The following is a 24990-nucleotide window of genomic DNA, read 5'->3' on the forward strand; positions in this document are numbered from 1 at the left end:
CTTTAATACACTGACTTATCCTTAACTTAAATTCAGACTTCATCTCATGCTTCCCAGCCTTCTTTCAAAATGCTGTACTGTAACTGCAACTGTGCAAGTTCTGGAGTTAATGGCAAGGCTTTTGGAATACTGTATCTGATCTCTGCCTTACAGCACAAGCAACGTTGCCCTGTGCTGGAGGACCAGCTGGTGGATCTTGTGGTGTATGCCATGGAACGGTCTGAGACTGAAGAGAAGTTTGATGATGGTGGAACCAGTCAGCTTCTGTGGCAGCATCTCTCCAGCCAGCTCATTTTCTTTGTGCTCTTTCAGTTTGCGAGTTTTCCTCATATGGTCCTGTCACTCCATCAAAAGGTAAATTGTTTGTATCACTCACACGTGGTAAGAAGGATTGAAAAAAAAAACAAAACAAGTATGTTTTAAAGAAGTGTCATACACCCCTGCAAAAGAAGTACCTTATGTGCAAGAATTAATTACATTTTTAATATTGTGCTCTATAGGAGTAAGTCAGATTCTCAAGTTACGGTGCTGTGAGCTAGATCTGATTTTAGTGTATTCAGTTATAGGATGTTGCATTATATTTGGATTGAAAGTGTGTGAATAAGTAGAATAAAGAGATAAACTGGTGTAATTTGGAAGATGCAAGTACTGTGGTGTTGCACCTAGTTTTCGACTGAGTTTCAAACAGAGTGAGAACCCTGTTCTGTCTATGGACTAAAAAGCATGCCGTGTAAATGAATGCAGGAACTCGCTGTTTGTCTAATCAATCAACTCAGAGCAATCTAATCAAAGGTAATTTGTCCAATTGCAGTGATATTGACAATCAAAGTCCCAAGTTATTATAACAACAATAATAATAATAATTCCATTAAAACTGATACTAGTATTTGCCTTTTTCTCTGGTGCTGAATGCCTCTCTGAGTTCTAAGGGTGGTGATACCAGTCCTAAGAAGGGAAACGAGGGGTTACAGTCAGTCAGTGACATCCCGAGCTCTTTGCTGAGAGAGCTGTGTGCTGTTCGTGGTAGGAAAGGGGTGTTCTTTCTCCTCACTATAGGAGTAGCTTGTGGCTATTTAGATACAGTTTCTAACATGCACTACACATTGCTCCATCTTCATTTGTCCACAGTTCCATGTTACATAAAAATATAACTCTGTATGCTATCTTGTACTGGCCATGGATTGTAGTTCTCTGCTCTTTGTTATCCCTAAAAGTAATTTTACCAGGGCTGTTTTTCTGTAATTACTGTTGATAAACCATTGAAACAATAGTCGTGACACAACACAATTGAACAAATCTAATATAACGCTACAGCAAGCAAGACAGAAGTAGTGTATTGGTTATTAGAGAATTGCTGTTACAGGTAAATTAAATAACATGCAAAAAAAACCCCATGAGTCCAGATGAAGCAAGTCCAAGTTGTTCTGGTTCAGAGACTTCCTTTATTGAAAAAGTTCATAAAACCTGTGGCCTGATGCTAGTGGCAATACTGTACTTCACTACAAGGCTACAGGGTGACAATTTAACATAGTGTTTAAGTGTTGCTAATCTTATAAAACAGTGATCCTCAAGAGTTAAATGCATTTTAAATCTACCATTAATTGTTCTGCCTCTCCCAGAGTCTGTTTGTGTGTTACAACTAATGTACCTGTTTCTCTTCTTCCTGGGAACATGATGTACGTTTCTACCTAAGTCCTGCTATAAAATTCTCAGTGATCTCTACTGGAGCTGTTTTAGTCTGTCCTTGTACTTTTATAGGAATCTCTGTAGTGATTTTTTTCCTTTGTGCAGTATTTGTTTGTTACTGAGTGTTTTTAACAGTTGGCAGGCCGTGGTCTCATTAAGGGGAGAGACCACTTGATGTGGGTGCTCCTCCAGTTCATCTCTGGCAGCATCCAGAAGAATGCACTGGCTGATTTCCTCCCAGTTATGAAGCTTTTTGACCTCCTGTACCCTGAGAAAGAAGTAAGTCTCCAATTTTTAATTCAACTGGAACCTTTATATGTCAGTATTACTATCATTCTTGAGTCATTCTTAAAACACTTATGTGCTGCATAGTTGAAGAGAGATGCTTCATAAATGATTTTTTTAGGATTTAGGATTTACCTGGCTTTCCTATCCTTGTAAACATGTTTGTTTTTAGGGGCAAGAAAAACTTATGTTTACTCCTCTCTTCCTTGACTTTGATTTGACTAAAGTTTTGTGGAGTTTGTTGAAGCACTGAGGAGACTGTTAAGGAAAAATGAGTGATTTTATTGTTACATCTGAGCTGTAAGAGAATAGTACACTTCCAGTATTCCAGACACTTCCAGTTGCAAAGAAGTGAATGGTTAGTTAAAATTCATTCTACTGGGACAGATCCAATCGTATCCATGCTTTATACATTCCTCCAAAAGGGACAGTTAGAAGTTCTTAAACTTTTATCATGATAGCACTGTCAGCGTGAAGTCCAGATTGCTTACTCTTTTCGTAGTGCTTTCTGCTTTGGGTCAGTGATCGTGATAATACAAATGTGTGGTGTATCAAACTGATATGTAACAATTTTTTCCCCAATATATTAGTTTTGACCCACAGAAATTCTTCAGTACAACTTGCGTCAAGAGCTTGCAGTTGCTTTTGTCAGCATAAAATACGGGAAGAGTGATGGGACTACTTACTTTAGCTGTAGTGATGGCTCCAACTTACATTTGTTTAAAGTCTTTGTGTGACCATTTCTTAGGATTCAATTTCACAAGCCCTTTAAATGTTACCTATGGCTGTTGCTCTTATGAGTATCTGTCTTGCAGTCCTGTTGATTATGCAGTGGTGATGTCTCACTTGTGCAGCCAGTGGTGCTTGTGCAGTAGTAACTGTATCAAAGGGAAAGAACTGCAGGCGTTGGGAAAAGGAGAGAGCCAGAGTGCCTTTTCCAATGGCAGTAACATACCTGAGTCTGTACCCAAAACTTTTTAATTTAGGGGTGTATTTGTACCTTTTCATAAGAAATGTATTAATCTTTAAGGATTAACTGTGATGCTAAACAATTTAGATTTTTCAGAAAATACTGGTGAACCTACTGGGTACCTACTGTGGAAGCACATACATAACTGATTTCTGAATAAATGTATGTGTGAGGCTGAGAGGAAAAGCATATTGATTGTTACTATATATGTCTGGAATTTGTATGCTTTAAGCATGAATTTCCTTTTGCCAAGGTCTTAGATAATTTGTTTGGTTTGGGTGTTTTTCAGAATAATTATTGAGGTCCAGGTCTCTTCCAGAGCTCTTGATTTAAAATTGCATACAATGGTGAGGGTAGAATCTGTTCTTTAAAAATGTTCCTTATGGTGCTGCAGGTCAGAAAAAAGAAAAATCTGACTTTGTGAATACTGTCTAAGTCAGTTTTCTGCACATTAATCCATGTGATATGTCACATTTGTGTGTTCTTTCTTTAGTGTATTCCTGTACCTGATATTAACAAACCTCAGTCAACTCATGCTTTTGCAATGACCTGCATTTGGATTCATTTGAATCGGAAGGCCCATAGTGACAACTCCAAGTTACAGATTCCCATTCCTCATTCTCTCAAACTTCACCATGAGTGAGTGTGGGGTTTTTGTTATGTTTTGATTTGTGCCTTGACATAATGACATAGGAAGTTCCAAGTCTGTATTCGGAATGTATTGTGTGATGGGATGCTGTATAAAGGTTATCAAAGGAATGAGTTCAAAGTCATTCAAAAAGACACAGTTCAGACTCAAAAGATTTCATAAAAAGGGAAATGCTGTCATCCAGCTAATGGAAATGATATATTTTATTGCAGAATAATAAGTCTTTATTGCTAATGGAGAATCTGAAAGTAAATTGACTGGTTTTGTTATGCTGTGGTTTGGAAAGTGTGGATAAGCAGTACATTGGGTTAAGTTTTTGTCCTGAAAGATGGTTTTTAAAGTTTATTTAGCTGCTGAGGTGTTTAATACAGAAACATTGTAACACAAACTGTGACATACGTTGTACTTGTTTTGATGTGGTGCAATTAACAACTATTTTGATTTTTTCCTACTAGTTTTATAATGGATTTTTTGACTGGGGTTGTTGTGGTTGTATTTCTGGAATGTACATGCATTCTTTCTGTCTCTTCGGCACACAGGTTTTTGCAACAGAGTTTAAGGAATAAAAGCTTACAGATGAATGACTACAAAATTGCCTTGTTGTGCAATGCTTATTCAACCAATTCAGAGTGTTTCACTTTGCCAATGGGTGTACTAGTAGAGACTATTTATGGAAATGGCAACATGAGAACACCTCTTCCAGGGACTAATTGCACGGCATCAGGGTCTATTACCCCGTTGCCAATGAACCTCTTGGATTCACTCACAGTTCATGCCAAAATGAGGTACAGTATGCAACTAGCTCTTTTTTTTTTTTTTTTTTAATCTGTAAATCTGTATGTAGCTAATGATAATCAGAAAGATTTCCTGTGCCTGGACGTGTTGTGTGTAGATTTGTTAATTACTTAATAAATTTCTTAAATTTCAAGTCCATGTTTTTGACTGAAAAACACTTTCTCTCTTTCCTCAGTCTAATTCATAGCATAGCTACAAGGGTGATTAAGTTGGCCCATGCAAAATCTAGTGTGGCCTTGGCTCCAGCTCTTGTGGAAACCTATAGTCGCCTTTTGGTTTATATGGAAATAGAATCCTTGGGCATCAAAGGCTTTATCAGTAAGAAAGAAAACTTTTTTTCCCCCTTCCTTTTGTTAAGTAGTATTTTCTTTAAATGGCAACTTTTTAATTTTAATGGCCAGTCTTCGCGAGCGAAGATCCGGGGAAGGTCTTTACACCTTCCAGCACTGAAAATATAATGATACAGCATATATAAGAGAAAAGAAAATATATATATAAAAGAAATTGTAAAAGTTGTCCTAATGTTGCAATAAATTTCAGATGAATGTGCTGCTGTCCCTTTATACCATCACTTGTATGGTCAAGACCTTCCTAGTTATGCTGTATTGTGCAAAAACGTGCTTAATGGAAAATTGTAAGCAGAGTTACTTAATTAGATACACAGGATACTTAATTGCCCTCATTAAAATAATTTGCATGTCTGCTGTATATGTTCATTCAAGAAATTATTAACCTCTATACATTTACAGCATCTTCAGACAGCACTTGCATCTCTTCGGAGAGCACATGGTCTTTGGAGGCAGTACATTTTCGCAAATCAGATATCTGACTTGTAGCCTGATAAAACCAGTGTACTCTGTACCTGTATTTCAATGTGTGATCAATTTTAAAACTTACTTTACAAACCTTTTTTCATAAGGTCAGCTCCTGCCAACAGTGTTCAAATCCCACGCATGGGGAATTTTGCATACTCTGCTAGAAATGTTTAGCTATCGGATGCATCACATCCAGCCTCATTACAGAGTCCAGCTCCTCAGCCATCTTCATTCTTTGGCTGCTGTGCCACAGACTAATCAGAACCAGCTTCATCTGTGGTGAGTGACGTTTACCATATTTAACCATAATCCCGGATTTCTTCTTTATCATATAATGAAAGCTGCAGTGAGAACTGTGCTTGAATAGGACATGAGTACTTCCATCAAGGTGTGTGTCTTATATCAGTGTAAACCATGCATAAAACAGTGGCTAATTTAAATACACAAAAGATGGAAAAGCTGGTTCAGAGAAATTCTAGAGTGGTGATGCAGATAATTCCAGGACTAATTCCATGAGTTTAATTTACTGTTAACAAAGTTGAGAGTATGAGATTCAGTTTCTGTGTAGAATCTGGGGTTTGTTGTAGAAAAGTTGTAAAAAATAGTGTCTGTTCACTCTTAAGAGTATAATAAAGCTTGCAGGAGTATGTGAGACTTCATTATTATCAGTTCATATCCAGAAAGTCTTAATTACACAGTGAATTCATAGAATCATAGAATGATTTGGGTTGGAAGGGACCGTAAAGATTATCTAGTTCCAACTCTTTTGCCATGGGCAGAGACACCTTCTACTGGACCAGGATTCTCAGTTTCTTAGTCCAAATTCAAATTGCCCAGTTGCTTATGCTTTATCAAACATAAATAAAAGAAATTAAGACAAGTTTCTCCTTAAATTCAAGGTCCTGCACTCTTTATTCACCTCACTCTTGTTTAGTCGTCTTAGACTGAAATATAGGTGTTAGTCACTTTTAATATGCACTGCATGCAACTAGGATGGAGTAAACTTATCTGTATGGCTTTGGTATTTCAAAGACACAATGTTATAAAAGTCTTTTCAATTACTTCAAACTACCTGGTGTGAAAAGTGCTTCCATCTAAAGCACTGGAAATGAAAGTACTTTTAATCAAAAGCTGTACTTCCTCAACTTCCTCATTTCTTTAATAAGGACAATTTAGTACTGTCTACTTCAAGGTGATAGTTAGCTTTGAAGCTTCGTATGCATTATTCATGCCTTTCTATTCTGGCTTTGCATATATTTATTCATCTGTGTACCCTTCTTTAGATGAAGATGTGCAAAAGATAACAATGAGGGGGCTCTAAATTGGAAGACTTTAGGCTGTTTTTCAGGGACTCTGCAACTATAACTTTCACTAAATCTACTTTAGAGTGCTTTATTTAAAAATAAAGTACTGAAATAGTTGATAACAAATTTATTAAACAGTAGAAAAAGCAAACTTTTCCAAAAGATTAATAATTTTCAAAACAAATCTTTTTGGGTTTGTATTATTTGAAGAAGAAAATGGAGGAAAAATAGGTGTTTTTGAAACCTTAGAAGCAGTAGTATAAGCATTATTTGCTAACTGGACTGTTTCCTTCTTTCAGTGTTGAGAGCACTGCTCTAAGGCTAATCACAGCTCTGGGCAGCTCAGAAGTCCAACCACAGTTCACACGGTTCCTCAGTGATCCCAAAACAGTTCTTTCAGGAGAATCAGAAGAACTCAACAGGGCTTTGATCTTAACTCTAGCAAGGGCGACACATGTGACAGGTAATAGCAGTACATCCAAGTAAAAGCTGTGGTCAAGACATTTCTCTAAAATACTATTCAATAGGTTATCATGGAAATGATCTAGTCATAAAACATATTCCATGCATTTCTGGTTTTGAAAGAAGTGTAATCTTAACTTCTAGCTACTTTTATTTAGGCAAGAAGCTGTTATTAAAGCCCTAGTGAAATCAGACATTGTTTAAAGTGTATACAGAGGTATCATGTGACTAGGGTGTGGAGTTTTTTACTGTCTTATTTTTAGCTTCATTATTTTAAATTTAAATGTTTGTATTGATTAATGATACATGCCATTTAGAAAAAAAAAACATGGAATGTTCACAGCAACTGTGCTGCTCATGTGGAAGCCTCTACAGCTTACATTTAAGAAAAAATAGTGTGTGTTTTGGGTTTCCTTTCTTGGGAAGGGAGAAAAGGAAGCTTCTGTGGTGTGTTTTAATGTTTTAACAACGTGCAGTGACATGGATCAGGTTTTTGTTAGCTTTGAGGCAGTTGTTTTCTCTCCTTTTTAATGATTCTAATCTGGAGAGTTGCTGGAGAGTTACAACAACTGATTCACAAAGACTGGTTACAGGGAAAGGACTTCTTTGTGGGTTTTTTGTTGTTTTTTTAACCATTTCTGAACGTTTAATGAAATCAACACGAGGGTTGGAGGAATGAGGCTTCTGGTTTATTTCTACAGTTTAATTGGGACAGGTGTTTCTGAGAAGTCTTTTTAAAGCAATATAAAATCTCATCTGGCAACTTCATCATGATTATCTTCCTCAGGATTTTTTTAAAAGTCTATAATCAGTTAATCAGCAGAAACTTATCTTACTGTCATTACAGGAAATTAAATATAAAATGCTAAAATCATGATTGCTTTATTTCTAGTTCAAAAACCTAAAAATAATTTTCTTATTGTTAATAGCATAGAAAAGGTAATATCCAGATGATTCTGTAGAGTAATTAAGAGTCAGAGAAAAGTGCTGGGAGAAGTTGGACAAAATGGAAACTGAGTTGAACTAGCAAAGCCTTGATGCATATGGTGACAAAAGGAATACCATTAAGAAATGTTTTTTCTATGAAATTCTAATATCATCAATCCATTTTCTAGATTTTTTCACAGGTTCTGATTCAATTCAGGGAACTTGGTGCAAGGACATACTGCAGACTATCATGAATTTTACTCCACATAACTGGGCATCACATACACTAAGCTGTTTTCCAGCTCCTCTGCAGGTAATAGTTTAAAACTGATGATTTTACAATTGGAAACACAGTGAATTTACTCTCTTAACAACATCCTTTGCCTTTTGTGAGTGGGTGGGATTCTTCCCCTGTCTAGACTGCATTAATCTCAAGTCCCTGAAGAATGCAGCATTGCTATTTCTCCAGAAATGCATTAGCTTCCCCTGAAGTATTCTTGGGCTAAGTTTGGTCAACTGATACTTCTGGTGCAAGACAAATCAGATGTTTTAAAAATTAAAAAATAAAATAAAAAGTTGGAGAAGCCTTTTTTTCTCTGGCAATTTGTCATGTTAGTGATGAAATAGTCACTGTTATGTCACAGTGAAGTAACAACCCTACCTGGTAGGTTGTATTGTAAAAGGAAGTAAGAACTTGTAAGGTGCTACGTCAGGCAAAAGTTTCCCTGTTCAAATGTTGTGCTGTAGGCTCTCAGTCCCAGCAAAGCCTACTTTTTTCAGGTGTTCTTCAAGCAGAATAATGTACCTCAGGAAAGCCGTTTTAACCTGAAGAAGAATGTGGAGGAAGAATACCGAAAGTGGAAGTCTATGACCAATGAAAATGACATAATCACACACTTTTCTGCTCAAGGTTCATCCCCGCTTTTTCTTTGTCTCCTATGGAAGATGCTGTTAGACACTGATCACATTAATCAAATTGGCTTCAGGTGAGCTTAAAAGACATGCTATTTCAAATTTATTACAGCAGCATTCCCAGTTCTGAGGACATAGGCCTTCTACAATAACAGCTGGATTTTTTTAAAATTAATTCAGAGCATGCAGAGCATTGAAAAAGAGAGTGGGGCTAGGTACTAGCCAGCATACCCTAATAATTGTGTAGCATTTAACATTGGTCTGCAATGCATATTTTTGCTGGTGAGAAACAAGGATATGAGGTGTTTGAATTAATCAGTTTATTTGTAATAGCAGTATTTCACACAATCTTAAATAATAAACAAAATACAGCACATTTATTTATAATTTATGCATGGATAAAGGCTAAGTATTTTTTAAAAAACAAATGTTGGATTAAGATGAAAATTCATTATGGAAGTAGTAATCCTATCATTTTTTTATTTGTTCTTGGTAGTAGCAGCATCAGCTCCAGTTGTGAAAAGGATATTTATTTCTTTTCAGTCCTTGTTAGGTCTGTTGAAACAATAATATTTATGATAGCATGTGTTACTCTTCAGTGCAGTGAGGAAATAGTATAATACTGTGGCTGTATTAAAGTGCATTCCGTGGAAAAATTCAGGTGCAGAAGGTTGTCCTAAGAGGTGTATAACTAAAATTGCATAAGTAAAATGTGGGTTCTGGGCAGAATACTGCAGATGAAATTGGTGAACTTGAAGCATTTATCCTGATTAGTAGTCAGACTTTGGACTGCTGTTGCTCTAAGGTTTTGTGGTTTGTTTTTTTTTGTTTTGGTTTGTTTTTCTTTACTTTGGGGTTTTCTTCAATTAATTTACTAAAGAGAGGGAGTTTTGTCTATTTTTAATAAGACAATTGTGTTAAAACCTGCTAACTTGTATCAAATAGATCAATAACTGTAACAACTTCTTGTTCCTTTTTTTTTTTTTTTTTTTTTCATTTCTTTGTCTTCCCTGCTAGAGTGTTAGAAAGAATTGGGGCCAGAGCTCTGGTGGCACATGTCAGAACATTTGCAGATTTCTTGGTGTATGAATTCTCTACCTCTGCAGGAGGCCAGCAGCTCAATAAATGCATTGAGATTCTCAATGACATGGTGTGGAAGTACAATATTGTAACACTGGATAGGTTGATACTGTGTTTGGTAAGTATTGCTTCAGGAGATACGATGACAGTTCTTCATGCAGAGTCTGCTTTCTGAGTCACTTTTGTAGGAGCAATCTTTTTAAAAATGCATTGGTCTTAAATACTAGTTGCTAAACCAATAATCAAGTAAAATAATAGATTACTTCTTCAAGCAGTGTAAAATTCCAAGTCTTGGAAGTAGTAGTAGTTCTCTGAGCCTTCATGAAAAGCATTTCTTGGTTACTTAGTGGCAGCCATTGAACTAGTATTACTAAATGCTGTGATTAGTGCTTTGGGTCTCTGACCTCAGAGCTGTGCAGTTATTTAGGCTTTACAGGGGAAACTGGACAGGCTGGATCAGTGGGCTGAGGCCAGTTGTCTGAGGTTTCAGCAAGGCAAAGTGCCAGGTCCTGCTCTGGGGTCACAACAATCCCGTGAAGTACTATGGACAGTTCTGAGCCACTCACTACAAGATAGACACTGAGGTGCTGGAGCAAGTCCAGAGAAGGGCAATGGAGCTGGTGAAGGGTCTGGAGCACATGTCTTATGAGGAGCATCTGAGGGAGCTGGGGCTGTTTAGCCTGGAGAAAAGGGACCTATTGCTCTCTACAACCACCTGAAAGGAGGTTGTAGCCAGGTGAGGGGTGGTGTCTTCTCCCAAATGAGAAGCCATAGGACAAGGTGAAACAGCGTCAAGTTGTGCTAGAAGAGGTTTAGATTGGATATTAGGAAAAATATCTCCACTGAAAGGGCTGTCAAACATTGGGATAGGCTGCCCAGGGATGTGGTTGAGTCACCATGTCTGGAGGTATTTAAAAGACTTGTAGATGTGGCACTGATGGTTTAGTGTTATGCTTGGCAGTGCTGGGTTAATGGTTGGACTCAATGATCTTAGAGGTCTTTTCCTAAATGATTCTATGGTCCTGTGATTTCTGAAACCTTAAAAGGTAGAAGGGATATGGCATGACATGATTAAGAAGTGAATGGAAAATCTTGTACCCATTAGCATGAGAGAGGAATGGTGTTCTATTTTTTCATGTTATCCTACAAAACATAGTAGTATTTGCCTAGAGAGAACTAGATTTTCATTCAGTAATTATACTTTATGTATAATTAAAAGCCTCATCTTAATGTAAAACTGTTTGAATTCTAGTTTGGTTTTCAAACTGAAGTCCAAACATGTCAGAATGGCCAAAAGTTTGAAGCAATCTTAAATTCATTGCCATTAATTGGTTATTTTCAGTAAGAGAACTGGCAGATAAAAGAGAGATAGAATTCTTAGAGAAAGTGCTGTCACTAGGAAGTTCATAAGACTTTCTGCCTGTGGAATAAAGAATGGGATGGGGATTGAACCTATTGAAAACTAGAGTTGAAAGATCATATGCTCAGTGTAAATTTGTGTGTGGATGTACCTAGTGTGGCTAGGAAATGTGACTGCAATGTTTAGGGGCTGCAAAGCAGACAGCAGTGTCAACTGTTATTTCGTGTTATCTGATCCATTTTGTTTCAGGCTATGCGTAGTCATGAAGGAAATGAAGCTCAGGTTTGCTATTTCATAATTCAGTTACTCTTATTGAAGCCTAATGATTTCAGAAACAGAGTGAGTGACTTTGTGAAGGAGAATTCTCCAGAACACTGGCTGCAGAATGACTGGCATACAAAGCACATGAGTTACCACAAGGTATTAAAGTTAATAACATTCTTTTATTGTAATACTTTCTGTGGAGGTGAGATCAGCCATCACTTACAGGTCAGCTTTATCAATTTTTGGAGTTACCTAGTAAGTTGTAATTTGTTTGGGCTAGTGTGAAAATAATAAGTCACTATATGTAATAACTTTAAAATTATAAACCAGTAATATTCACAGAAAGAAGCAGCTTAAGAATCAGTTGGAAGTTCATTTGTGCTTATCTGAATCAAATAATTTTAAAATTTTGGTTTTACTGAAATTTACTGAAACAGTTTTTATGCATCAGGGAGAAGGTATTTCTTTCTGGTGTTCCATCACTATACCAAGAGTTGAACCTGTATTTTCTTTTAATTATTAAAGCTTCTTCCATCTTTTGTGTGGCAAGAACATGATAGCCTGATATGAATTGCTGAGATTTTAAAGCTGCTGTTACTGTGCTGGCTTCTGCTGACTAGAAAAGGATGTACCAGTGGACTGTTCTGTCAAAAAAGAAATTAACACTGAGATGGAACAGATACAAGCAAACTCTCATGTAACTTAACATATGCCATCTAGTTCTGATCCAGAAGCTGTTTGGTCTATATTAGCTCTCTGCCTTAGCCATACAGTGTTTTAACAGGTAAAACATCATAAGCTCAGCCATCAGCAGTACCCATCTGTTATTTGTGTACACTCGAGTTCATTCCCAGGGAAATTATTCCATGCATATTATTTCTAGTGTTCTAATTCAGTATAAGGAGCCCCTGGTGGTCTAGTGGTAAAGGCGCCGCGCTATCACCGCCGAGACCCGGGTTCGATTCCCGGTCAGGGCCACTCCCGGGCAGGTGGGGCTCGTTAGCCCTTAAAGGCAACCCACCTACGTCCTAAGGACCTCACTGCCACCGTCCAAGCTCGCTTGGCCCCGGCAGATGAACCTTAGGATTAAAGGGTGGGCTCAGTTCCGCGCACACTGTGTCTCACCTAAAAAATCCAATGCGCAGGCTGGAAGGTGTAAAGACCTTCCCCGGATCTTCGCTCGCGAAGACTGGCCATTATTATTAATTCAGCATATGATGCAGAAAATTTCAGTAGTGCTGATTTCCCCTAGGTTTTCTTTTGAAGGACTTGGCAAAGGACACTTAAGTGCTGGCTGCTTCTAGTTTTGCCTTGGGATACTTAGTGTTCTCTTATGCCCATTCTGAGTGGTGGTGAAATTTTGTTTAGCCTTTTTTTTAAGTTGTTATCTACTAATCTAATAACTGATTTCAGTCAGAGTTGAATTTTCTTCAGGAAGCTTTACAGTGAAATCATCTCACTGAATTCAAATGTGATAAGAAGAGGATTATGAAGTGTCTTTTTTAAAGCAATGTAGATGCTGAATGTTTAATCTATTAAATTCTGTTGTATTTCTTTCCCTCCAGAAATATCCTGAAAAACTGTATTTCGAGGGCTTGGCAGAACAAGTCAATCCACCAGTTCAGATCCAGCCCCAGTACTTACCAATTTATTTTGGAAATGTATGCCTGCGCTTTCTGCCAGTGTTTGATATTGTAATTCATAGATTTCTGGAATTGCTTCCAGTGTCTAAATCACTAGAAACTTTATTGGATCATCTGGGAGGTTTATACAAATTCCATGGTAAGTTATCCATGAATACGCACAGATATATTCCCATTGCAGTCACTTTATTCTCCTTTATCTCTCTCCTTCACTCATAATTTTCATGTACTAGCACAGCAGTGTTTTATTGCTTTTTAGATTCTGTAAACCCTATGTACATTTACACAGAGAGGTGCATTCCCTGTGAATTTCGGTTTACTAACAGTGAACTTGCTTTAAATCAGGTATCTCTTGCTAATTCATGCTTCCTTCAGACCCTTCCCGTTCATTCCCTTTTAGCAGTAACTACTTGGACTAATGTCCTACCAAACTTTCTATTACCAAGATCGAAACAACTGAAAAGCAGTTCCTCTCTCTATCCTTACTTAAGATTCAAGTAACTTTACATTTTTAATGCTTTAATAACTGCACTATTAAGGTCTTCTTTTATAGATGTTGTTGCTATGTTATGCTCAATTTACAAGATTCTTTCTTTACTGTGACTTCATGCCTGAATCCTTCCTATTTTATATGAGGAGATGATTTAGTTGATTTGTTTACAGATATATTAATATTATCATTAAGATGTGAACTGTTAGTAATACTGACCTTCTTTGTTCCATTTCTTTTGTTCTGCAAACACATTAAAGTATGTACAAGACAAAGGAAGATCAGTTTTTTAGAGCGTACTGAAATAAAGAACGTGAATCAATTCCGTATGTGCTGCTCTTAAATACATACATCTTAGTCTTGTATAGCTCTTGGTTTTAGTTTTATGTTTGCCACCATAAACATAGTAGTGATGCAAGAAGTTATTTCTGGTTTTTGCTGTTTTCCTTTTCTTCTTGGCAGACCGACCAGTGACTTACCTATACAACACTCTTCACTATTATGAGGGACATCTCAGAGAGCGCACAAACCTCAAGAGAAAACTTGTTCATGCCATAATTGGCTCTCTCAAAGATAATCGCCCACTGGGCTGGTGCCTAAGTGATACTTACCTAAAATGTGCTATGAATCCCCGAGAAGAAAATCCATGGGTTCCTGATGACACTTACTATTGCAAGCTCATTGGAAGACTGGTAGACAATATCCTTCTGAAAGTTTGCATTAAGTCGGCTATGACAATTTCTTGCTTCATTTCATCAAAATATAAAGTTCAATTTCTGTCTGTTCAGATGTGAAATAAAGCTTGGAGTCATTATTTAGCTGCATATATCAGTCTAAACTCAGATTGCTTCCCTGTACTTTATTATTCTACACAGGGACTGTGCTGCCCTAGTAAACATCTTGAAAGATACGGGGAAAACAAAGTACAGTACAGCTGTATAAATATTTTGCTTTTGAAAGCATCACTTGGAAATACAATTACTGATGTTTATGCATTCTGAACTGAATTCTAATTGCCACAAAAAAATAAGCTTGATGCAAAGCATAAGTATTTAAAATAATTGTCTAAACTGAACTTGCTGTTTTCCAATACCGTTATCAGTATTACTAAGAATGAAGTATTGGAAGCAGCGACACATTTAAGATGGTATATAACTAACTGTGTCTAGTTGAAGATGGATATATATGCTGTTAAAAACTGCTGAGAATCTGTTTTTTAAGAAGGAGAAGCTAGAAGTTATTTAATACAAACCTACGTTTTCTTAATTGCTGCCTGTTATTAATTTTTGCCATTATGACTAGAGCTGATTTAAGGTTGGGAATAGCTGGCAAACTAGGGAATAGCACTATTGGAATCTCCCTGAACTTTGGCTTCTTTCTGGAGCAGCTTTACAGGAGTTGACCAATTTTGGGGATTTTATGTATTCCTTCACTCCTTTTCCTGAACTTCCCTTCCTTTGATATGTAACTTGAAAGAAGTTTATTTGATCTCTCCAAAGAAAGCTAAAATTACATAAACCTCTGCTTTTATGTAAATGTTAACTGTGTTTAGAGACCTTTTCTGTATGTGGTTCAAGTTAGTCTTGTTTGGGAAAGTGGAATATTTTCAGAGATAAGCAGGTGCTCCTTTTGCATAAACTGTCACCCTAGAAGCCTGATAGAGGATCTTACAGAGAGGAAAATTAATGGTTTCTGATTATGCAGAATAGAAAATCCCTGTTATTTTCATTTTTTTTCATTTTGGAAGCAGAGAGTGAAATGAGGTGATTGGTTTTTTCCATCTCTTAATCAGAGAACTTTATCCTTTGCATGGCTTTGTGTGTGTAGTATATTTATAGCTTTGTATTCATGCTGTCCTTCAGTGGTTGAGTATCAGAATCTTATACTAATACTTCTGTATGTCTTATTGTTTATGAAATGTGGTTCTACTTGTTTTCAGTAACTTTCAGTTTAATTTAGTATGTGGTATATGCGTTGGGTTTTCTTGGTTTGTTTGTTTGTTTGTTTTTTTAACCAGTGTACTGCTTACACTAGTCTGTGTTGGGGCAGCTTTTTTTTCCTTAATCATTGTCACCTATGGCAGGCAAATCACCTGGTCCATTTCCAAATTGTGACTGGAGATTTAATGAGTTTCCTAACCCAGCTGCCCATGCTCTGCACGTTACCTGTGTGGAGCTTATGGCTCTGGCTGTTCCAGGGAAGGAGGTGGGCAATGCTCTACTGAATGTTGTGCTGAAGAGGTATGCTGTCTTTCTGAAATAGTTTCCTGCAATATATCATACATAATTAGAGATTGCTAAGGTAGTTCATGATACTAATTTTTTTTTTTAAATTTTTAATTAAATGTACATAGATTAAGTTTTATATGTGTAAAGCATTTTTGGATAACAAACAAGGCTACAGGGGTCAAGCAGAAAAAGCATGTGTTAGATTGCTGTGGATTGTGTGTGCTTCAGGAACAGTTGACTTGGCATGATGCCCATAAAAGTTAGAGGGAAGATCTCACACAGGTGAAGGTTTTATCCTTTGGGCTCAGAAACAGAGACTGGAAAAAGTGTGTTGTTCTTTCAGCTATGCTGAAAGGAGGACACTTCATCAGTTAACATCACACCGTCTTTGAGTGCAAAGAAAGGGGCAAGAAGCATTGGCAGAACTCTGAATCCTCTAGATGCTAATGTAAATCAGAGGTACTTTGAAACAGTGCTGTGCCAAGGCTAACCTTTTGTCATGATGCATTAAATTTGACTCATAGCTCTGTTTCTTGCTCAGCCACTGTGAAAAATACTGCAGTGAAATAAAGGACCTAGTATTCTTGTAATCATTCAGTTGACACCTTTGAGCAATGACAAACTGAATTGATTTGGATTAAGCCTCATTTAGCTTACTAATGTTTTATTGTTAGCTCTGTTTGGGGATCATGGAGGGAAAGAGTCAATAAGGGGACAAACAAACCTTAAGCACTAAAGCTTGAAGGAGAAAGTTTGAAGGCTTTGAAGGAAACCTGCTACTAATGCAAAATGTGCCCAAAGTTTTGCACACAGCATCACAGTAGCATTTATATCATCTTTTGTTTTTTCTAAATACCTAACTGTGTTTTTACAGTTCTCTCAGCTAGAGAAATGCTCTTTGCCTTTAGATGCACGAGAAACACAAATTGTAATTGTGTATTTTCAGAGCTTTCGTTTTCTTTTTTCTTTGTCTCTAGTCAGCCACTGGTGCCAAGAGAGAACATCACAGCTTGGATGAATGCAATTGGACTAATTATTACAGCCTTACCAGTGAGTCAATATGTTGTATTTTAAAATACAAAATCTCTTCTTCCATGAAAGGTTTATCATCTTTCTAGAGTATGTTGTAAAAACTTATAGCCAACATCTGTAGATTTCACAGAAGGCTGTGTGCATGTTTGAGAAACACCTACTCCTCCATCATGGAAAAATTGACCAGCTTTTTGGGTTTTCTTTTAAATTTTAGGGATAGGATGAAAAGAAGTAAATGACTTCTTTTTAAATATACAGCTAAATACTGTGTGTATAGTATTGAGAACTGGAGCAATGTAATAAGATCTATAAGGGTTCTGATGCCAAGCTAATTTTTTATTAATACCTGCATTTTCAGATCCTGTAGTTCCTAAACCATGTAAATGAGATGTGTCTAAGACTGCAAAAGGAAATGTGTGCAATACTACAGTTCATGTATCATTAGGAGCTTTGATCTTCTGAATATTATGACTCTTGATACCTGACCAAGACTGTGCAAATAATTTTGATGCTTCTATATCTGTTGCTTATATGTGCCACAGCCATCCTTTCCTTGTGACTTCTCTTCCACAATAAAATGGTTCCTCTTCTTGGAAAGAAGCCAACATGGATTTAATCCTTATTATTTTTATTATGTTTCTTATTATTCTTCCTGTTCTCTTTCCTTACATCTTCATCTATAATCTTTGCCTTTTGTTATTCCTGTTTCCATCTTTTTTTTTGGTCTGTTCTTGCCTGCACTCAGAAGACTAGAAAATTCTCAGTCCCCTTCCATTAAGGTTTTTTGGCTCTGCTTTTCTTCTTTTGGAGACCTTTATAATAGCTGATTAAATAATTAAATTCATTACATATGTCTTGATTATGCCACACTCTCGAATGTGCCATACCTGCTAACAAAGATGCTTTCTGTACTGTCCTGCTTCAATTTTTGTGTTTATCAGGCATGGTTAAAAAGTGCCATGTTGTTTATAACATTTATTTTTATATAGAGATATATATACACATTTTAGAAATGCAGTAATAGTAGAAAGAGCTGAGGAAACATTGAAACATTGTCTTAGATAGTGTTCTTTTTAAAAGCAATTCTGACTTTTTGGTTTGGGTTTTTTTTGGTTTGTTTTTTCTTTTTCCAGGAACCGTACTGGATTGTTCTCCATGATTGCATTGTGAATGTTATCAACAGTCCCAGCTTGACATCAGAGACAGAGTGGGTTGGTTACCCATTCCAGCTGTTTGACTTCACAGCATGTCACCAGTCTTACTCTGAGATGAGCTGTAGCTACACTTTGGCTTTGGCACATGCTGTCTGGCATCATTCTAGCATCGGACAGCTCTCTCTCATTCCTAAGTAGGTGTAATGATATTTGATCATATAATTTGTCTTTTGAATTTGATACGTACTGTAGATGACAAAGCCTTACCTAACAGCACTTACAACAGCAAATAAATATGTACAGGGAGGCTCCCAAACTCTCCAGATGGGTCGCAAGTTTTTTCCAGCTCCTTCTTCCACTGACATAACTCCTGTTGTTTGTAGGCTCTAGGGCTATCGTATAAAGTGTGACTGTCTTTAATGAGCCTTTTTTGTCTTGATTAGCTTTTATGTTTTTATTAATTTGAATTTTTCTTAAAGCTTTGACTGTAGCATATTTCTAAAGCATCAACTATAACAGTAAATGTTATTCTTAATTCTAGAGCATCCCTGAAATAACTAATATTTGAAATAACTAATATTTGCAGAGGTACACTGTTTTTTCTAAATTAAAGGTCTAAATCTGTGAGAGAGAATGTGATGTTTTGGCTAGAATTTAGGGCAGGGGGAGGAAGAAAAAAACGCAAAATAACCAGAAAGTTGAAGTATAAATGTCTTGACGTACTGCAGGTTCCTCACAGAGTCACTGATACCCATAGTGAAAACAGAGTTCCAGTTGCTCTACGTTTACCACCTTGTTGGTCCTTTTCTACAACGGTTCCAGCAGGAGAGGACACGATGCATGATAGAGGTAAAGTGTAGCTTGTGGTCTGCTTTATGTGGTACATATTACTTTAGCTTTGCAATTATATTACGAAGCAGTCTATGATAAAAATCTTAAACAAATATTCGGAATTAAATTCTCTACGAATTAAACAGTAATTGCAAGGATCTGAATTGCTGATTTGGTATTCAGCCTACCCAGTTAACTGGAATCTTATTGGATAAAACACGTAGAACTTTTTTTTTTTTTTTTTTTTAAACAAGAAAAGAAATACAGCCCAAAAATATCAAGCAATACATTCTTTCTTTGGCTCTCAAACTGCATGCAAAATAGGCATCAGCCTCTTTTAAAAGCCCTGTGCATTGGAAGGAAGTGTGCAAGAGCTGAATTGTGAGGGTGGAGGAACATAAGCTGTTTCTTACATTCATGTCAGTGTGAATAAGGGTAGGGGAGGAGAAAAGAGATAGAGCTGGCCAGTAGGCAGATGAGCCGAAAAATATCAGATTGCAGGGACCCTTCTAGAAAGAAGAGCTTAACTTGGGAATCATTTAGTTACGCATAATGGGATGACTTAGACCTGCCCATTTGTAAGAAAATGAATCATGGATACCTGAAAAGCAGTACATATTTATTATACTGTTTAGCTGTATTTCTACTCTAAAGCATTTTAAAAATTGTTTTCATTTGGGCTGCTCTTTGTGTCCGTGGAAACAGATTGGAGTGGCTTTTTATGAAATGCTCCTGAATGCAGATCGGTACAGCTCCCACCTGAACTACATGGATCCTATATGCGATTTTTTGTATCATATGAAGTATATGTTTACAGGTGACAGTGTGAAAGACCAAGTAAGTAAACTGTAGATATTGATACATTATTTATCTTTCTTCCTGTATAGTAACTTAGCCTTTTTATAAGTTGTTTTCATAGGTAGCAGTACAAGAAATTGCTTAACAGTTGACTAGTCTCTATATACAAATTAGGAAGTCAGTGCACTTCTAACTTAAAATCTTCAGATGCAGTAGACTAAGTATCTCATATTCCAAGATTAATTTCTTTAGTCCAAAATTTAAAATACAGCCTTAGGGTGCTTTAAATGCTGTTATTAAAGCAATCTTTTAAATTTTTACGTAATTTCTGATTAATTAACGTATCTTCACATGTTACAAAAGCAAGACTGCATCCACCCTCAGGGAAAAATCAGTTATGTGACTTGTTTTACAGAGCTTTGGTGTATAACTGTTACAGCAGGGAGGGGTTTTTAAGATTAGTTGTTAGAAGAGGTCCAAACATTAGCATGATTAATAAAATATTAATGTAAATACCTCCATTTACTATATATTTTTCCATTTTTAGTTGTGCTAATGTGATGTTTGTGTACAGGAGTGACACACGTAAAAATACTCCTGTTTTTTACAGAACGTTTTTTATTTTTTTAACAGGTTGAGAAAATTATTTGTAATTTAAGACCAGCTTTGAAACTTCGGTTACGCTTCATAACACACATCAGCAAAATGGAATCAGCTGCTGTTGCACAACAACCTCTCAGTAATGGATCACCAGCACAACAGCCCAGCCAAGTGCCTGTCAATGTTACTTTGCCAGTAACCCAGTGAAATGAAGTGTTTGGCTGACCTTGATGTGAAGGCTTCCTCCTATGACTGACCAAGGTGAAACACCATCTGCTCTGAAATCTGATGTGCTTTATAAAAGAGAACCATGTACAGATTTCTGCTTTGATTTCTTTTGCATCATGAAGCTGCCTATCTCTGTGCATGTCAGTCTTCTTAGCTGTTTATGCTAGACACTAGATGAGGTCTGTGTTGCCTTTCTCTGAGAAGCATTGAGTAAAGACTGTCTGCAAGCAAACACATGGACTTCTGAAGAGTTTACCATATCCTGCTCCCTATCCCAGACTGAGTTATGTGGATTTTTCCTTTCTTCTGCCTGTAACAAGAAAGGACACTCAGTGTGTGTAACCTGGTAAAAACTGGCCTTTTAAAATTTGGGTTCTGCCTTATTTTCTATTTTTTCATCTAACAGAAGAATTTAAATTCTTTTTGTCTTTTGGGCAGACAAAATTTAAGCCCTTATACAGGAACACTCCTAGACAGGGATTTTGAGTTTTTGAGGGATTTTATTGAGTTAATTATGACATCTTTCCAAAGACTAAAAATGAACCTTTGAAAACATTTGTAAATTTTGTATGTACAGATTACATTAAACACATGAACAATGGGTTTGATCTAGTATCAGTTACTAGACTGTTGGGTTACAGCCCAGAGGCTGTCTCTAATAAATCTGTTGGAAGTCTGCATATTCAGTTGAAGCTGCACTGGTTCATATTTGATGTTTCCTATTTGGGAAAGGGTGTAGTTTTTATTAAGTCAATCAGATGAATTTTATTGATCTTACTATATTTTGGATTTGTATAATATTCTACTGTAAGGTTTATGTGGACTGGGCTCAGCAGGTTTTGATAACAGAATTGAAAGGCTCAATGTTTTGTAAATATTCATCTTTTTGGACGAATTTTTAATTAAAAATAAAAAACCAACTTAAAACTCCACTTTAGTATTTTTAAGTGTATGTATTTTTGATACCTATTACCTTAAAAATAAGGATTAACCATAGCAAATATACTTCCATGTCCCAAGTTCTCTATCAGCTTCACATTAATGACAGTTTTAACCTGTTACAAATAGAGTCCAGATTGGTAAACTCTAGGTCAGATTTATATCTCTTTGTAAAAATTTAAGTTACGAAACGGAGCTGTTGATTTAAAGGGTGGAAGTTGTTTCTTTCTGGTTTGGTTTTTTTGGTGGTTTTTTGTTTTGTTTTGTTTGGGTTTTTTGGTGGTTTTTTTTGTTGTTGTTTTGTTGGGGGTTTTTTTTGCTGTCATTTGTACTGTGCTTGGATCCTAAATTCTGCCAAGTGTATTTGAGTAATGGAACTGTGAGTGCTCTTTAATGAATTTGTAGTCTGACAGAAAAACACATTTGTCTATGTTTGCTGTATCCTGGCAGCTGGTCACGAGTGGTGTTCCCAGGCTCAGTCCTGCGTAGTATCTTTATCACTAATCTGGACAAGCAGATTGAGGCCACCCTCAGTCAGTTTGCAGATGACACCAAGTTGGGTTGGAGTGTTGATCTTCTGGAGGGCAGGAAGGCTTTGCAGAAGCACCTGGACATGCTGGATTGATGGTCTGAAGCCGATGGTATGAGTTCAATAAGGTCAAGTGTGGGGGGTCCTGCACTTGGGTCACAGCAACCCCATGCAAGTGCTACAGGCTTGGGGAGGAGCGGCTGGAGAGATGCTCTGCAGAAAATGGCCTGGGGTTCTGGTCAGCAGCCAGCTGAACGTGAGCCAGCAGTGTGCCCTGCTGGCCGAGAAGGCCAGTGGCATCCTGGCCTCTTTCAAAAATGAAGTGGCCAGCAGTACTCGGTAGGACATTAGGATACAAGTGTGCCAGTAGTACTCAGCACTGGTGAGGCCACACCTTGAATTCTGTGTTCAGTTCTGGGCCCCTCACTACGAGGAAGATGTTGAGGTGCAGGGGCGTGTCCAGAGAAGGGCAGTGGAGCTGGTGGAGGGTCTGGACCACAAGTCCTATGAGGAGTGGCTGAGGAGCTGGAGTTGTTTAACCTGGAGAAAAGGAGGCTCAGGGGAGACCTTACTGCTCTCTAGACCACCTGAAAGGGATTTGTACCCAGGTGGGGATCAGTCTCCTCTCCTAAGAAACAAGTGAAAGGACAAGAGGAAGTAGCCTCAAGTTGTGCCACAGGAGGTTTAGTTTTGATACTAGGAAAAATTCCTTACCTGAAGGATTGTTCATGCATTGAAATACTCTTCCTAGGGAAGACATTGAATCATCCCTGGAAATGTTGAATAAGCACGTGGATGTGGCACTTGGAGATATGGTTTAGTGGTGAACATAGAAGTGCTTGGTCAAAGGTTGGACTCCATGATCTTAAAGGTCTTTTCACCTCTGAATGCTTCTATGACTCTGTGTTTGGTTTTGAATGTCCTATATTCCGTTCCAGAGCCAAGTCACTCTAATGCCGTTGGTCTTGATTTTGATAACAAAATGAACATAGTTGGTCTCCAAAAATCCAGTGAATTGTACTGCACAGACTTTCCCATAGGCTTTCTGGGCAGACCTGAGATGCAAAATTATGGTTGTGGGTCTGCAAATTTCTGTCAGCAGTGAGACTTCCTCGCTTCCTAAACAGTTTTTGGAGCACATGAATAGAAAAGCATGTAGAAACGGCATGTTTCATGGCTATTCTGCATGCATGTTCTAACTGAGCATCTTTATGAATTGTCTTATTTGATACTGAAATAATTTTGGTGCTTTGTGTAGGACCCAGAGTATCCCTTTTAATATTCAGACTCTTCAGCTGTTTTCAATCACTGGGGTTTCAGAGAGCATTGGGAAAGTTGAATAGTTGTCCTCGGAAACAAATGATGAGAACTGTTGGAATACTTTAAAGTTCCCTCATTCCACTTTGTGTCCTTGCCACATGTACAGTTATGTTAAGAAGCTGACTCTGATACACTGGTCTGGCATTATGTGGGTGGGGTTTGCCTCAGGTGAACTGGCACTGGCAAGTCATTGAGAAAGCTGTGTTTCATCAATAGTAGACTACATTTGAACTTTTGACTTAGACCTTAAAGGATGTACATCCCACCAACAGTGCTATGAATCAGGACCCTCACTTACCTAGTAGGATTAGTGATTTAAATGTTTTACATGTTAAAAAATGCAAGGGGAAGACTGTGCCTTCCTCTGAACATGCATGTACTCTTTCTCTGCAAAGCTCATGAGGTTTCTGAAGGTGCTCACGAGTTGGAACAAGGCATCTCTTTTGCAATAATCTACATTTGCATCTTCGTCAGTACTGGTCTAAAATTGATTCTTAATAATGCCTGCTTTGAGTTAAATGTCTTGCCATTTAAAACCCAGCTAACCAAACTCACTTTCTAAAGTGCTAGCACAGCAAAACAAAATTCCAATGCAATTTCAGACATGTGTTTGTAATTGATTATGGCTGTCCTATGGTTGGTTTTTAAAATTCAAAATACTGTGTTTGTTGTCCGATGGAACTCAGAGTAGTTGTGAGTAGTGACGGGTAACATAAATCTGAGGTTTAGGTTTTGGCTTTTGTTTTTTTGTTTTGTATTCCAAGTTACAGGTAGCCAGAATGGAATGGACACAATTACACCAGTCTTCCTTCACCTCATCTGACTGTCATATAGCATATTTATTAAGTAAGATTTGAACAGTCTTTTTTAATATGACTGGCTGAGGCAGTAGATTCCTAAACCTAAAAAAAAAACAGATTTAGATTAGGGAAAATTTGAATTCTCTTTTTTAGCCACCAGAGGGAGATTTCTTAAAAAAATTTAATCTGATTACAGTTGATTGTGAGTATGATGCAATGTTCTGAACACTCAGATCTTCCTTGGAACTACCAACATTTTGATCCAAGATTTGACAACTTAGAGGCCATATTACACTGTTGTCCTTGATGTTTGAAACATGTTTTGTTTGTCTTCCTTGTAAGTTTACTGGAGGACTCCACAGAGCTATGGGATTTGCAAAATATTCCAAACAAAAACAAAGATTTTTTAGTCTTTTAAAATGTCACAAATATTTTTTTTTTTTTTTAAGAAACTGATCACTTGATGCATGCAAGAGCTACCAGAGCCAGAGCTGACAGATTTTTATACTTGATCACCTAAATAAAAAAAAAAAAAAAAGGCAATAGATGAGAGCGCTATATTTGATTTTTAGCACTAAGACTTTTTAGGACATAGTGGATACCTGTGGCTTGGCAGGCTGTACCCGAAATTGGCAACCTTTTCTGAAGGTGAACCAAACAGTGGATAATATCACTGTAAATGGTTGCTTTGACTGTTGAGTTAACTTTCTTGTGACTCTCCACAAGGTGAGTTTACCCCCCTCGCACTTGTTGTTGTAAGTAATCTTACAATAGCAAGTGAATAGCTGAATCAAATGTCTATGCAAGATTTAACTAGCAGTGCCTTCTGCAACTCTAAAAGGTGCTGAATGTTTTTGGCTTTCCCTGTGCATTTCTTCCTTCAGCAAAT

General features: G+C 37.2%; 1 protein-coding gene across 2 annotated transcripts in view; it reads left to right on the plus strand.

Annotated features, from left to right (window-relative positions):
• MED23 (mediator complex subunit 23) overlaps positions 1 to 21445 on the plus strand; it is a 36294-nt gene extending 14849 nt beyond the window's left edge. For both annotated transcript variants that reach the window (XM_050316662.1, XM_050316663.1), the window contains 19 exons: positions 154 to 354; positions 1822 to 1965; positions 3435 to 3580; positions 4130 to 4375; positions 4561 to 4703; positions 5305 to 5479; positions 6804 to 6967; positions 8082 to 8206; positions 8674 to 8879; positions 9823 to 10003; positions 11495 to 11665; positions 13075 to 13291; positions 14105 to 14341; positions 15717 to 15882; positions 16848 to 16920; positions 18036 to 18250; positions 18785 to 18905; positions 19593 to 19724; positions 20319 to 21445. In XM_050316662.1, coding sequence (XP_050172619.1) covers positions 154 to 354; positions 1822 to 1965; positions 3435 to 3580; positions 4130 to 4375; positions 4561 to 4703; positions 5305 to 5479; positions 6804 to 6967; positions 8082 to 8206; positions 8674 to 8879; positions 9823 to 10003; positions 11495 to 11665; positions 13075 to 13291; positions 14105 to 14341; positions 15717 to 15882; positions 16848 to 16920; positions 18036 to 18250; positions 18785 to 18905; positions 19593 to 19724; positions 20319 to 20492 — 3237 coding nt within the window. In that variant the 3' untranslated portion in view covers positions 20493 to 21445. The remainder of the gene's footprint in view (positions 1 to 153; positions 355 to 1821; positions 1966 to 3434; positions 3581 to 4129; positions 4376 to 4560; positions 4704 to 5304; positions 5480 to 6803; positions 6968 to 8081; positions 8207 to 8673; positions 8880 to 9822; positions 10004 to 11494; positions 11666 to 13074; positions 13292 to 14104; positions 14342 to 15716; positions 15883 to 16847; positions 16921 to 18035; positions 18251 to 18784; positions 18906 to 19592; positions 19725 to 20318) is intronic.
• Positions 21446 to 24990: the final 3545 nt, after the last annotated feature.

This window comes from Myiozetetes cayanensis, unplaced genomic scaffold (assembly GCF_022539395.1).
Source record: "Myiozetetes cayanensis isolate MyiCay16 unplaced genomic scaffold, myiCay2020 scf2-11, whole genome shotgun sequence".
In the NCBI taxonomy this organism is placed as follows: domain Eukaryota; kingdom Metazoa; phylum Chordata; class Aves; order Passeriformes; family Tyrannidae; genus Myiozetetes; species Myiozetetes cayanensis.